Raw genomic sequence first — 16082 nt, 5'->3', positions numbered from 1 at the left:
ACTACAAATATTGAACATGCCACTTATTTTTGTATTAGATATTTGATTCTTCATATTATTATCGTATAATTGACATTGTATACTATTTATATAATTGATAAATTGTATCTATATTGTAAAAGTTACACAGAACATTTAAAGGTTTTTAGAACCTATAAGCTCTTAAACGATACGATACGATACGAAATAAGGTAAATTTTTGTCCCTAGCCCTAGTATGAGCTGTGACCTTGACCCTATCAATGCCAATCTCCTCAAAGAACGTCTCGACGTTCTTCTTGACCCTATTACGATCATTGTAAATCAATTTTTGTGTTCTGGAGAAGTCCTTCATCTCTTCAAGATGGTCATTATCAGACCACTGTTGACAAAACCAAACTAAAACATACAGACTTGAATAAAATCATAGACCTGTGTCCAACTTACCTTACCTTTTGGTTCAAATATTTTAGAAAAGTTGTTTTGAACAGGTTTATAAATCATATATATATATATATATATATATATATATATATATATATATATATATATACTAATTGTTTGAACGTTGTCTCTGTCCGAAAAAAAATGTAATATCGCCGCCGAACAGGCGTCATGTCCCGTCCTAAATGTTAAATGTTGCTGTTGGTCAGGGACTCCCACAGACTAGAATTCTCTATGGGGACTCCTTGTAAAGCGCTCTGAGCACGTTTAGTGGATATTGCCCTATATAAAAGCTCAATTTAATTTCATTGCAATCTGCATAGAAACGTTTCCAACGTACCGCTACTGCTTTGCTGAAAGTTTGCTCAGATATTCTTGGAAAATTGAGGAGAAAAATGTGTCATGTGAGGCTATGTGGTCTTGTGGTATGACACTACTCGCTTTCGGATCGGAAGGTCCTGGGTTTCATTTGAGTCCTTGAAAAAGGCTCTTTACTCATATTCTCTCACCGTACTCAGGTGTAAAATGGGTACCGTTAACAGCGTTGTCTCTGTAGGCGAAACTAAAAATATCATAATATCCCCTTCATGCGGATTGTCTTGTTCTAATAAATGTTTTATGTTGCTGTTGGTAAGGGACCCTTTGTGAAGCGCTTTGAGCACGTTAAGTGGAAATTGCGCTTTAGTAAAGCTCGAGCTCAAGTCGTTTTTGACTTAGTTAGATCTTTCGGCGGTTTTCGATAAATCAGTCATAATAAAGTATTGTTAATTAATTGGATTTATTTTTTTATTTTATTTATTTATTTTTTTTTTGCAAAGAGAAAATACGCTTAGGTGGTTCAAATCTTCTTATCTGAGTGACAGCGTTGCCATCGTTAAATTATAGATAGTTCGAAGATGACGTCACTCAGGCCTTTGTTCTTGTTTTTGCCATCCGCGTTTGTGAGTTGTTCTCACTAAACTGTATTAACCTGACTATAAAAGTTCATGGTTACACAGAGTTTGTGTGTTGGTTCGTTATACTTCCGGATGGCAATGTTGTGAACTCCTTGGCCAAGCGCATTCTATCTATAGCCTGACCGTGGCCTTCGTAAAGTTATGGCCTGATACTGACCAAAAAATGACGTCAAAATGCCAGTCTTTTGCCACAAAAGAAAACAAATCGTGAGTTGTATTCAATAGTTCAACAAATGGGACCACTTATTTCCATGAGCTCTACTAACGACAACTCACTAGACGGTGCAAAAACCAAATAATGACGTCAAACTGCCACTCCTTTTGGATTTCAATATCAGGCTATATATTAACATAACGATGGCTACGGCCTGACACTGAAACCCAAAAAGACTGGCATTTTGACGTCATTATTTGGTTTTTGCACCGCCTTGTGAGGTGTCGTTAGTTGTGCTCATGGAAACAAGTGGTCCCATTGGTAGAACTATTGAATACAACTCACGATTTGTTTTCTTTTGTGGCCAAAGACTGGCATTTTGACGTAATTTTTTGGTCAGTGTCAGGCTATAAGTTAACGATGGCTACGGTGACAGATGGTAAGCAGTCAGAATGTACTATAGATAGAATGCCGTTGACGTCACTCAGGACTTTATTATTGGTTTGTTGTTGTTTTTTGCCATCCGCGTTAATGAGTTATTCTCACTAAACGGTATTAACTAGACTATAAACGTTCATGGTTACACATAGTTGTGTGTGTTAGTCCGTTATACCCACACATAACTCTGTGTAACCATGAACTTTTTGAGTCTGGATAATACGGTATAGTGAGAATTACTCATAAACGTGGGTAGCAATAAATAATAACTTAGACCCGAATGGCGTCAACTTCGTTCTATCTATAGATCGTATGCGCTTGGCTAAGAAGCTCACAACATTGCCATCCGGAAGTATAACGAACCAACACACAAAACTATGTGTATCCTTGAGCGTTTATAGTCTGGTTATTACAGTTTAGTGAGAATTACTCATGAACGCACTTCTATAAATGTTCAAGGTTACACAGTTTTCTGTGTTGGTCCGTTATACTTCCGAATGGTAATGTTGTGATCTCATTAGCCAAGCGCATACATAAATTATGGAACGAATATTTGTCCATTGCGTATGTTCATTATGTTTAAATTAAATTATCAATAAAGGGCCTTTTAAAAAAACAATTAATTTACATTAAAAAACAAATCAATTTTATCCTTAAGTTTTCAGTGCGCATGTGTATGTTTATTGGAATCCGCTTTAACAGTCATGACGTCACTTCCCTCGTAATGACGCATGGTAACTTAGTAACTGGCTCTAAACTATCGGAACAATGGCGGACGCCTTCCTGATATATTTCTCCGACGAGCATAAAAAGGTATCCAGAGATTTTTTAAAAAAGCATTATAAATCTGATCATGTTTTGACTTTTACACATTCTGATCACAAGTCATATGAAAAGTTCTAGCCAGCATGAAGAATAAAGAGTGCCAATTTTCTTTGTTTAGAACCACGATAGCCGCCGTTGCTGGGCGACACGACATCAGACTATTGAATCCAATTGTAGTTCACAGGCTCGGTTAAAGGGAGGGAAATAATAGTAGTGGTTAATTACGACAATCAATGTCGATATTGACTGCCACTGATTGAGGGGTGGGGAATACCGACAACCGGGTGATTTAATAATAATAATAATAATAATAATAATAATAATAATAATAATAATAATAATAATAATAATGATAATAATAACGTAATGTCACATCTTCGTCTTTTCCGGGTCAATACTCCACCTCCGGACAATGTATAAACAATGAAAAGTTTAAGCGTTGAATTGTACTGTGACTATTTTAATAGCAGAATGTAAAGACAGATTCTTTTCATCACCGTGCGTAAAAGAGCGTATACAACGGAGAAGGCCGAAACTGTGTTATACAATGTTCCGTGCTGGCCGGTTCCGTGGCAGCAGCCTCTTATGGTTTTCACACTACTATGATATGACGATCGACCCAATCAGCAACATCTGATCCGCATTCGTGCACCGTCGCAAACCCGCCGAGTAGCATCGTCACAACACGCCGTTCGACTAGATGCTCTGCCGCCTCAGGTTCTTGCCCACAGCTGGTACATGTTGGACAGGTAGAAAGACCCCACCAATGAAGCGCACTGGCCGTGAGTTCGGTGGCAAAATGAATATAACACAGAGAAGGCTAAACTGTGTTCGAAAAATATTAAATGCTGGCAGGTTCGGTGACACATTAAAAAGCGACGTATGTCGTAATATTACATCTCCATGAAAGAATTTGATAAAAGAGCGAGGGTGAATTATCTTTATTGATGACCAACATTTGTTTTTAGGCTAGAAAACAAGATGCCATCACCCTGAGACCAGGATATCACAGTTGCTCAATGTATTTATCTAGTCCTCCAGAAGACTGGCTTTACACTTCCAATCATATTGGAACCAGTATTTGACATAACACTTTTTTTTCTATTTTCGACTGAAAAAGTTGATGGAGTGTTTAATTGATGGCTCTTTATATTGTTAACAAAAACCGTACCATATCAGCAAATAACGTTAATCCAAACTGTATGCAATATATATACATACATACATACATATATATATATATATATATATATATATATATATATATATATATATATAATATATATTATATATAGGAACCATATATATATGGTTGAGGGGAGTTAGCTGGAGCCACGTAGAGTGGTCGACAATTTCTTGGAGCGTATTATTTATTTATTCTCACCTCCTATTTTTATACATTCTCCAACAACGTTATTTCATCCAGAATTCCTGGAATCATCAGGGAGGTCGTTTAGAGGTGTCTGGGAGGAATGATGTTGTGTCCTGTCAGTTGGCGTCATTGTTGTTTCCGGATGTAGGTTGCGCATGTGCGGATGTGTGTGTATCTTAATTCAAGCTGGGTGTGGTGTAGTGTATTGGATAATAAGCAGACACCCAGACACCTCTAAATGACCTCCCTGATGATTCCAGAAATTATGGATGAAACAATGTTGTTGGAGAATATGTGAAAAGACGTGGTGAGAATAATATATATATATACATATATATATATATATATATATACATATATAATATATATATATATATATATATATATATATATATGTGTGTGTATGTGTGTGTGTGTGTGTATGTATGTATCATATAAGTGTGTATCATGTATACATATATTCGTAGTAGTATGGTTTGAACGAATCAGTAAGGTGAGAAATCATGACAAATTAAAATCGAAACCTGAATTAAAAATTAAAAATAAATTTATTAATTAATAAAATTCCCTTTGTTCTCCCATGGGGAAAATTGTCTCTAGGATCTATTCCAAGGCAAGACTGGAATAACCCAGGCGTCAGCCGCGGTGCAGCAGTGCAGCAAATTGAACTAAGGCGAGGTGACTTGCTCAAAGCCACATAGCGCAGCGGCGGGTAATGTAATCGAACTCGATGCTATTCGGGCACAAAGCAAAGCCCGTACCGCTGAGCCACGCGCCCCCAATACAATAATAAAACAATATCTGTCAGGTTCATCCAGTTAACGTTTTATCGATCATCGAATACCATTGTTATTTCCTACACTTACTCTCCACATAAAACAAAATGTATTTCATGACGTTTACATTGATTTCTTCCACAGATTACTTACCATCATTACCATTGCTACCACTGCTTCGTTTAGATACACAACCTATGTTATTGATGACATCCAACCTAATTACCTAAACGTCATCAGCGAATGTCAAGCACCACCCGGAAAGGCAAGGGAGATGAAAAAAAACTATGCTCTTCAGCTCCCCCATCAACATGTTTACTACCTAAAAACTCACAAAACTGGTAGCACGACAATGTACCATATTTTCTCGGAGTATGCTCGGTCACACGGATTGGTTCCTCTTCTTCCTCGATCACGCCACATTAACCAAGGAGAAGGTTTCCACGAACATCAACTCTTAATGGTTAACAAAATTAAGAAATTCGACATGGTATTCAGTCACCACACTTACACACCTTCTATCTTTAAGTATCTGCATAACGACACGTTTAAAGTGACGTCACTCCGCGAGCCATTTAATAATTTCGTTTCAGCATTTTTATACTATAGAAACGAATTTTCCGTTGCCTATCTTAAGCGTGTTCCAACGGATGATCCGGTTTTAGAGTTTTTACGACATCCTGATAAATATGAAGTTAAGGGACACGGATCGTGGACGAATAACCGACAGTCCATTGACATGGGCTATGAGGTATCCAAGGGATTTAACAACACTAAGTACATCAAAGAATTCATTAAAGAGTCGGAGCGCCGTTTTCACCTTGTCATAATTATGGAATATTTCGACGAGAGCTTAGTAATTTTAAAACGAACTCTTCGTTGGAAAACAGAGGACATCCTATACATTTTAAAGAATCAAGGGTCGTATTACAAGAAGCACGGTTCACCAAAGAATACTTGGTTGGAAGAGGAAAAAAGAAAACTTCATTCAAAATTTTCAAAGCCTGATCTAATGCTCTACAATTATTTCCTAAATCATTTTAAAGATAAAATGGAACAAGAAGTTGGACTGAAAGAAGAAGTGGATGAATTTCGAGATATCTTGACAAGAGTTAGGCGCCATTGTAGTAATAGGTCTGAAATTGAAAACATGAATAATATGATCATTTCACCCGGTAAATGGAACAACGGCTTCCAGATCACACCAACGAAGTGCAAGGCACTGGCATTTGACTTTTTTAAAGTAACAGATTTTCTTAAACAAAACCAACGTGCGATGTTCATAAAATGAGAGAATATTATAGATAAGGTATAAGAGGTAATCAAAGGTATGTAAATATGCACATGGAAACCCCGAACCGTAGATATTTGGAACTCAAGTCTCCACGTCTTCAAGAACTGCGAGAAATCTCAACTTTTTAAAGAACTGTGTTGATAAGGAATTAGATCACCTTAATTTGAATTCGATGAGTCATTTATGTCTGTTATATAATTGATATCCTGTTCTTTATGTCTATACTGCATATATCAGGGTTTGTTTTATCACTGTGATAGAGCGCCAAAGGCCACACTATTTTCCTAATTTAGCTCTTATTAGGTTTTGTATTGTATTGTATTGATAAAGTACCTTTTCCTAAAATATTGTACAATTTATAGAACTGGAGTGTCAATTTGAACAATTGAAGGTTTAAACTCAGAGAATGTCCTAGTGGTAATAATGATATTAGTGATGACATCATCATCATCATCATTGCCTTTTTCACCCTGGGTCAGGGTATAGGCCACAGACAAACAGTTTCCATCCTTCTCTATCCTAAGCCAACTTTTTTTTATCTCATTCCAGGTCTTACCACTTCTCTGTATATCAGCTTCTTTAATTCTTCTCCATGTTCCTCGTGGCCTTCCCCTTGATCTTCTGCCCTGAGACTTCACGTTTGAGTTGAAAAGTCTTAGCTTTAGTTGAAGGGAGATATCTTTAGTTCTCCAAACTCTGTTCAAAGATGTGAATGCAGCCTGTGCCTTTCCTATTCGTGCTTTCACCTCTGCTTCCGTGCCTCCATCCTTGTCAATTATACTTCGAGATAGCAGAAAGTGTCTATATCTTCGAGTTCCTGATCTTTTACTTTGTATGCTCCCTTTGACGCGTACTATCCTCAAGACTTTGACTTCGCAGGGTGAATTCTTAGACCAATTGATTCCGAGAGGCTGTTTATAATTGTGGTTTTTGCTTGCATCTGGTCCTGGGTGTGGGACAAAAGAGCCAGATCATCTGCAAAATCCAGATCATCCAATTGTGTCCAGGGGGTCCACTGTATCCCATTTCTTCTCCCTTTGGAGGTTTCTTCATTAGCCAATCAATGGCAAGGATGAACAGGAATGGAGAGAGCAAGCATCCCTGCTTGACACCAGTCTTAATTTCAAAGCTGTCAGTAAGCTGATCTTCATGTACAACCCTGCAACTTGATCCTTCATACATTTCCTTAATGAGGTTTACTATCTTTTCAGGGAGTCCATAATGTGCCAGAATTTTCCACAATGTTGCTCTGTCAATACTGTCGAAAGCCTTCTCGTAATCCAGAAAGTTGACAATAAGAGGAGAGTTTCATTCTATAGACTGTTCCACTATGACTCGCAGAGAGGCAATCTGGTCGGTGGTTGAACGGTTTTTCCGAAAACCTGCCTGTTCGTCCCGCAGTTTAGCATCTGTTACATTCTTAATTCTCTCTAAAATAATACGGTTGAAAACCTTTCCTGGGATAGAAAGAAGAGTGATGCCTCGATAATTATTACAATTACTGAGGTCCCCTTTCTTTGGAAGCTTGATAAGATGCCCTCCCTTCCAATCCTTTGGGAATATCCCGTCATTCCAGATTCTCTCAAATAGTGGGTGCAGGGCCTCAGCATTTCTTTCCGCATCAACTTTTAGAGCCTCCGGTGGAATCTGGTCTGGTCCAGCAGCTTTCCCCCTTTTCATCTTGTTAATGGCACCCACAATCTCTGCTATCGATGGTGGATCACAGCTAATTGGTAGCTCATTCCTTGCAGGCAAAATTTCTGGCTGGTTGTCTGGTGGTGGTCTGTTCAGAAGGCAGTTGAAATGTTCCCTCCATCGTTCAGATTGAGCCTCTTTTCCAAAAATAGTTTTCCCATCTTTGTCTTTGACTGGTACCTCTGGTTTCCCATATTTTCCAGCAAATGTCTTGGTAGTTTGATAAAGGATCCTCATGTGTCCTCCAGTCGCTGCTGCTTCTGCTTTCTCTGCAAGTCTGTTCATGAATGCTTCCTTGTCTTTCTTCACAGATCTTTTGACTTCCTTAGCTATGGCTCGATACTGCTCTTGTGCATCCAGTCTTGAAGCCCTTCTTCGGCTTGCATTCACTTGTTCCTTCCTTGTTCTCCTCTTTTCAATAAGGTCCAAGGTGGTTGGACTTATCCATTCTTTATGTTCCGATTTCTTTACCCCCAATACCTCGTGGCAAGTTGTTATGTAGACTTCCTTGATCTTTGCCCAATGTGACTCTACATCTATGTCCTCCTCGAGCTCAGTAAGAGGTTGGAATCTATTACTCAATTGTAGTTTGAATTCCTCATTCTTTTCCCATCAAGTGCATTCACCTCGAATTTTCTTCTTGTATGTGATCTAGCCCCGTGTTTTCGGAGTCGGAGCTTAAGCTTTGCCAATAGCAGGTGGTGGTCTGATCCAACATCTGCCCCTCTCCGTACTGTCACATCTTCCAATGAACGTCTGAATCTACGAGAGATACAAAAATGATCAATCTGATTCTCTGTCACACCATCTGGTGAGACCCAAGTTGCTTTGTGGATCCTCTTATGGGGGAACACTGATCCTCCAATCACCAAACTGTTGAATGCACAGAAATTTGCAAATCTCTCACCATTATCATTCATTTTTCCCATGCCATGACGTCCCATGATACCTTCATAGCCTACGTTATCCTGTCCCACTTTTGCATTAGCATCTCCCATCAATATGTTGATGTCTTTCCTTGGCAACTTGTCAATGACTTGTTGTAGCAGTCCATAAAATGTATCTTTGTCCTCATCTGTTGCATCATTTGTTGGGGCATAGATCTGTACAATGTTCATGCTGATCTTCTTACTCCGTGTTGTAAAGGACGCCATGATGATCCTTTATCCGCATTGTCCCCATCCTCTCAGTGACTTCTGGGCAAACTTGCTTAGAATTATTCCTACTCCCTGTGTATGAATCTCGTCCCCTCTCCCTGAATATAAAATCTTCTCCCCAGACTTGAGTTGTTTCTGTCCGGATTGTATCCAGTGGGTTTCGCTTACTCCAAGTATATGCAGCCTGTATCTTTTCATCTCAGTCACAACTTGAGAGCTTTTTCCTGCTTCATACATGGTGCGAACGTTCCACGACGCAATTCGAAGCTGCTTGTTTGGTGAAGACGTCATCGGGTCAGCAGAGTCCTTTCGGCTTTGTCTGTTGTCCTTCATAAATTCTGTAATTCCAGAAACTCTTCGGTCGCCCAAGCTAAAAAAAGGATTTGGTTTGTCTGTCTGTGTTTCTGTAACGGTTTGAGTTTAACGGAAAGGGGTGTTAACCCTTTGCCAACCCCCAACCTGGAGGACCAGGTGACTCAAAGATGGGGGGAATCACACACCATTAGTCGCCTTTTACGACACGCTGGCTTGGCGTTGGGCTATTCTTGACCCTCTCAGTTGAGGGACCCCGGACACCACACGGGGAATTAGTGATGACAATGAGGATAATATTGTTGACGATGTTGTTGTGGTTGTTGTTTTTGATGATGATGATGATGATTATGATGATGGTGATGAAGACGATGATTATGGTGGTGATTGTCACATTACTGTAGAACGAACTCAAGTCTCAATGGGAAACTAGCTTAAGGTGACCATGGGTTGTTAATTTTCAAACCTGTTGTTAGACTATCTTCTGTTGACAACGCCCTTCTGTCGTCCTATGAATACTACCCAGTGGCGTGGGGCCATTGGATCGAATGGTGCCAGACACCATACCAATCTTTTAAAAATCATTAACAGCATAATTTAATTAAAAATAAAACAAATTTTAACTCCACTGTCTTTCGCCAACTGGCCAATAACATACTGCCTTTTTAGTCTCCGCTCTTTTTAAGATTCCGATTCACGCACTGCGCCAACTCGTGTGTTGGTGACATCACTGCGCGAATTAGTGACTGAATCAACACCGTGGCGCAAAGCAATCCAAGCTCCAGTTAATGCTCTATCCTTTAGTATCGCTACAGCTGATTGAGCGAGAAACTGGGTCAAATTATACTATCTTCAAATAGCGGAAAACCCCTCGATTTGTGCCAGGATCTGAGAGCTCCACCGTTGGACTGGAGGGATGCGCCAATGTTGCACCATTTACGTCATAATTAGGGTAACTTCGGCCATCCAAAATATTACATTAACTGTCAAAACCACTGATCATTGTCAAGTTTATTTGTAAGTAGCAAAGAAAAACAACATAAAACTTAAAAATATGACATATCAACCCCCCCCCCCCCCACCCCCACCTCTTTTTCACGATTATTGAATAAAGTAATCCTTTGCAACGAAGCATTGTGTACGAATTTACCAACATTTTTCTTGCTTGTAGTGCCGAGTTGGTTACGTGTGTATGAGTGTTTGTGTGTGTGTGTGTGTGTGTGTGTGTGTGTGTGTGTGTGCGTGTGTATTTGTGTCAGTCAGAGAAAGAAAGCGAAGATTGTCAACAGTTATACTTTGGTTTGTATTTTGATTTCTTAAGTAGTACTTAAGTGGAGTGATTTTTTCTTTGTGATGCTTTAAGATCTGTGCAATCATTAATCGTATTCCACTGATTTCCATTATTTGAGATATACTTTGAAATTTTGTTTTGTTAAACAATGAATTGCAATGAATTAAGTTGACTCTTTGCTTCACCGACACTAGATGACAAATTAGAAATCAAAAGACTAGTTCCTCACCAACCAACTGATTTTGAATTAACACAGGTGTGGAAATCTCGAAAACGCTCTTTTTCACTGACATGGTATGACAGATGAATGGCTCACAGTTAGTTTAGAAAAAACAACAACGTTTCTTTTGTTTTTATTGTCTACTTTTTACAGATACAACAAACACTGATAAATCATAGACATATATAGGCTATAATGACCTTAACCACTTCCATCGTATTTCTGGACCTCCTTAACGTTGTTTTAGCACTCCTAAAAGAGTGAAAAATTTCTTACGAAATTCAATGAAACAGGAGCGGTTAAATTCGTTAATGATTCTGTCAATTCACAAAGCTGAAATAGATGCCATTCCAGATTTCAATAAACAAATTATAAAAAGATTTGCAGATTTTCTTTACAAGTACTAAAAATATGTAATTTCTGTCATAGGTTTCTTTTCTCTTTTGATTTACATTTATCACATATTGATTGCATTATCTACCAAATCCAATCCTTCAAACGGTGGACAAAGAATAATTACAAAGACCTTTTCACACCGGACTTGTATCTCAGTGTTGTGGCTTGTTGTTTTCGTGAATTATATGTTTTTGTGAGTTTTGTCCACTCGTAGAAACCATCGACCCCCCCCCCCCCCCACCCTTCCAAAAAAGAGAGTTTTTAACATGTCATCTCTCCTCTTAATCGTGTTCACTGTTTTAGAATTTTTTTTCTTCTCCTAATCATGGCACCACCATATGCCGTCAATACGCCATGCCGCTGCTACTCACCATGGTTATATAAACCCATGGTAGGCCGAAAATCGTCACTTGCTATACTTCACACAACGTAGGATTGATTGTGTGAATAATGTTCGGGGCCGGAAAATAGCAAGGTTTAATGCAGGTGACTATACTTACCATGGTCAGTCCGTAAGCGGGTGATCAAAATCATTGCATAGAGAAGGCAGTTCTATGTAATGACAGTTCCACCTCAAAGAGACCATTTATCATAGAACAGAAAAGGCAGATATGTTACTATGCACATTGTGTCCTATAGAGAGTATGCGGTTAGACTAAGGGAGTTAATTTTTGACATTCTACATGGTTTAGTCCCTTGATTGAAGCATAGATTTCTTCAAAATGGCTACCAATCCTTTTAACACAATGGACACTGTATCGAAAAAAAGCTACAAAGAAAAAAATGATGCGTAAAAGAAAGTATTCTACGGAGAAGGCCGAAACGGTGTTATACAATATTCCATGCTGGCCGGCTCGGTGGCAAAATGACTATAACACAGAGAAGGCCAAAACTGTGTTATAAAAATGTTAAATGCTGGCAGGTTCGGTGACACATTAAAAAGCGACGTATGTCGTAATATTACATCTCCATAAAAGAATGTGATAATATATGGTGCCCGTTAAAAAAATACTTGTTCGGTCAAATCCCTATCCAGATCCAAAAGGATAGAACAAAGTCTAGTACGTAAAATATATTTTGTTGTTCTCAATATTTGTTGGGCCGTGTTCGGTACGTAAAATATATTTTGTTGTTCTCAATATTTGTTGGGCCGTGTTCGGTACAGGCTCGACAAATGGATGATGCCAAGTCTGCAAAGATAGATCATCATCAAGCCCTACTGCAACCTCCTCGTGGTGTCGAACGGTAACAGGTCAAGCTGGCCAACTGCAGAGGGCGACAAGAATAGGCAATGGCAAACCATTCTTGTAACTTTGCCGAGTTAACTGCATGAATAAGTCCAAAAAGTCAAACGGTGACAGCGTAAAGGGGAGCATGTTTTCACGGAAGACTGCTGCCTCGCTCGGTTGGGAGCGTGATGTTCGTCAGGTCACACCGAACCGTCAGCCATTTACTAGGCGAAATAAATTTAACAAATGTGACAAAACCAAAATTGGGAGATGGAATGTCAGGACCTGTGCCCAAAAAGGAAAACTAAACAACATTCTAAAAGAAATGAAACGGCTCCAAATAAATATTCTTGGCCTGGCAGAGATGAGATGGAAAGAGCAGGGAACCATGTCAAAACAAGAAAACAACACGACATATAAGATCATATGGAGTGGTGGAACCTCTTTCCAAAAAGGAGTAGGGATGATCTTAGACCAAAAATCAACCAAATTTTACAAAGGGCACGTAGCAATCTCAGACAGAGTTTTGCTGGTTAAGCTAAGAGGACCTGTAGTTGACACCAATATTATTCAAGTTTATGCACCAACAGAAGAGGCGACAGATGCAGATATGACAGAGTTTTACCATTCACTAGACAAAGCAAAACGAATGTGTAAATCACAAGAAGTCCTTGTGGTAATGGGGGACCTAAATGCTAAGATTGGCAGAGGCAGAGATGGTGACATAATCGGACCACATGGACTCGGAGACAGAAATGAACGAGGAAACATCTGGGCAGATTGGTGTAAAACAAATAAATTAATGATTTCAAACACCTGGTTTCAACAACACCCAAGAAGAACCTGGACATGGCAATCACCAGGGGACAGAGCAAGGAACCAGATAGACTTTATAGCAGTATCATCAAGATTCAGAAATGGCATATTAAATTGCAAAACCTACCCAGGCGCCGATGTAGACAGTGACCATGTCCCAGTTGTTTGTACAGTAAGGATAAAGTTTAAAGCTATTCAGAGAACAGCTGGTAGAATAAAGAGGGATTACAGGTTATGCAAAGACAATGGCATACAAACAAAAATGAGAGAAGAATTTGAAAATGCACTCATGATACAAAGCCAAAGTGAACCTGATAACGAAAAATGTGAAAAACAATTTGATATATTCCAAAAGTGTGTCAAAGCAACTGCAGAAAAACATTTACCAATAGCTCAAATAAACAGCAAAAAGGAATGGATGACAAATGAAATTCTAAACCTATTTGAAGAAAGACGAAAATGCAACAGAGGGTCTGCAGAATACCAAACATTGAACAACCACATTAAATCCAAATGCATCGAGGCACACGAGAACTATCTAGACTGGAAATGCTGCGAAATCGAAAGAGAATACAAATCCAACCCCCAACAAGCTCACCAAAGAATAAAAGAACTATCAGGGAAAAGGAAAAGCAAAGCAGCAGGAAGTTGTATCCAAAACAAACAAGGGGATCTGCTATTTGAAGAACAACATATAGAAAGCCGATGGGTAGAATACATAGGCGAACTGTACAATGATCCAAATAGAAATGAACCACCACTGAAATTCAAAGAACCATTAAGCGGTCCAAACATCACCAAAAGTGAAATTGAACATGCCATGGAACGAATGAGGGATGGTAAAGCAACAGGCCCTGATGAAATATCTGTAGAGGTATTAAAAAGCCTAGGAGATCTAGCAATTGATGAACTTCACATATTATTCAACAATATATACAATACTGGGAAAATTCCAGAAGATCTCTGTAACTCTATTTTCATAGCAATACCAAAGAAAGCAGGTGCAGTCAGATGCGAAAATTTTAGAACTATAAGTTTAATAAGCCACATCAACAAAATACTGTTGCGTATAATTATCAACAGGCTAAGGAATAAGATTAACCCCGAAATCGCAGAAGAACAATATGGATTCCAACCTGACAGAGGGACAAGGAACGCAATATACCTCCTCCGTGTTTTAAGTGAAAGAGCTATACAGGTTCAGACCCCACTATACCTCTGTTTTGTCGACTACAAAAAAGCTTTTGATAGAGTACGCCACGAAGAAATACTAAAACAACTGCACTCCATTGGCGCTGATGAGAAAGACCTCAGACTCATGCAAACATTATACTACACCCAGCAGGCATCTATCAAAATCGGAAACTCTACAGGAAATTCCATTCCTATTAAGAAAGGAGTCCGTCAAGGGTGTGTTGCCTCACCAGATCTGTTTAATCTATACCAAGAAACAATCATGAGGGGCATAAATAATATGGAGGGAATAAAAGTGGGAGGTCACAACATAAATAATATAAGATACGCAGACGATACGGTACTCATTGCAACATCAGAAATCCAACTTCAAAAGATTGTTGACAAAGTGGTAGTAGATAGTGAAGCCAAGGGAATGGAAGTGAATATCACCAAAACGGAATGCATGGTAATACAGAAAAACCCCGAAAACAACAACACCTGCAATATAACGATTCACGGCGAACAACTTACCAACGTAGAAAGTTTTAAGTACCTAGGTTCAATAGTGACAACAGATGGAAGATGTAACCGAGACATACGAGCAAGAATAACTCAAGCCAAACAGGCCTTCATGGACCTGGGAAACATTTTGAAAAACAAACAGATGTCGTTCGGGATTAGATTCCGAGTCTTGAAGTGCTACGTGTGGCCAATCTTGTTATACGGATGCGAAAGCTGGACTACAAATGCAGAAACACAAAAGAACATTGAAGCTTTTGAAATGTGGTGCTTGAGAAGGATGCAGAGAATATCGTATACTGCACACAAAACGAACGAAGAAGTGCTAAAACAAACATACCAACAAAGGAAACTAATGCCCTTAATAGTGGATCGACAACTATCCTTTTTCGGACACATAGTAAGGAAAGATAAGAATGAATACCTGGCAAGTTGTGGAAAAATACCTGGTAAACGCGCCCGGGGGAGACAAAGAAAAACACTCATAGACCAACTGAAGGGCTTCACCAACCTAACAATCCAAGAGCTGTTTGAAAAAGCAAGAGACAGGGAGGAATGGAGAGAGATAATTCATGCAGTATCCGAAGCCTGGACCAGGCATGGAACCTAGAAGAAGAAGAAGAAGTTCGGTACAGATTGAAGAAGTATCTACACTACACATCCTCTTCACGAAAAGTCAGATCAACGTTTCTACAAGAAATCAGAAGAGCAAACTTGAGACAACAACATACAAGATTTGTTTATGTGTATTGTGTTGTCTTTATTTTGTTATCAAATCGATAATATGTTTTATTGTCGAAACCTTTCATTTTAATTTTGACATTTTCTTATTTCTAAATAGAATTATATTAAATGAAATCAGCAGACGTGTTTAATAATTTAAAGCTATACTTTTGTGGGGACCTTTTTGTGATATCATTAGTCCTATTGTGATTGGAAGTATCTTTATATTTTAATGTCATAAAACCAGTGACAGTCATGATGATGATGATGATGATGATGATGATGATGATGGTGATGATGATGATGATGAT

The 16082-nt window shown here is 38.8% G+C and overlaps 1 protein-coding gene across 1 annotated transcript; it reads left to right on the top strand.

Moving 5' to 3' along the window:
* The first annotated feature begins 2650 nt into the window (after positions 1-2650).
* On the top strand, positions 2651-7050 carry LOC144964929 (galactose-3-O-sulfotransferase 2-like). Its single transcript, XM_078899729.1, has 2 exons — positions 2651-2783; positions 5088-7050. Exon 2 carries the CDS (start codon positions 5218-5220, stop codon positions 6232-6234), a length of 1017 nt encoding a protein of 338 aa, XP_078755855.1. The 5' UTR covers positions 2651-2783; positions 5088-5217; the 3' UTR covers positions 6235-7050.
* The last annotated feature ends 9032 nt before the right edge of the window (positions 7051-16082 follow it).

The sequence above is a fragment of the Berghia stephanieae genome, chromosome 1 (assembly GCF_034508935.2).
Source record: "Berghia stephanieae isolate SIO BIC M18660-M18661 chromosome 1, UCSD_Bste_1.3, whole genome shotgun sequence".
NCBI classification, from domain to species: Eukaryota; Metazoa; Mollusca; class Gastropoda; order Nudibranchia; family Aeolidiidae; genus Berghia; species Berghia stephanieae.
Note: the sequence above shows the minus strand (reverse complement) of the source record. Positions and strands in the feature narration are given on the sequence as shown.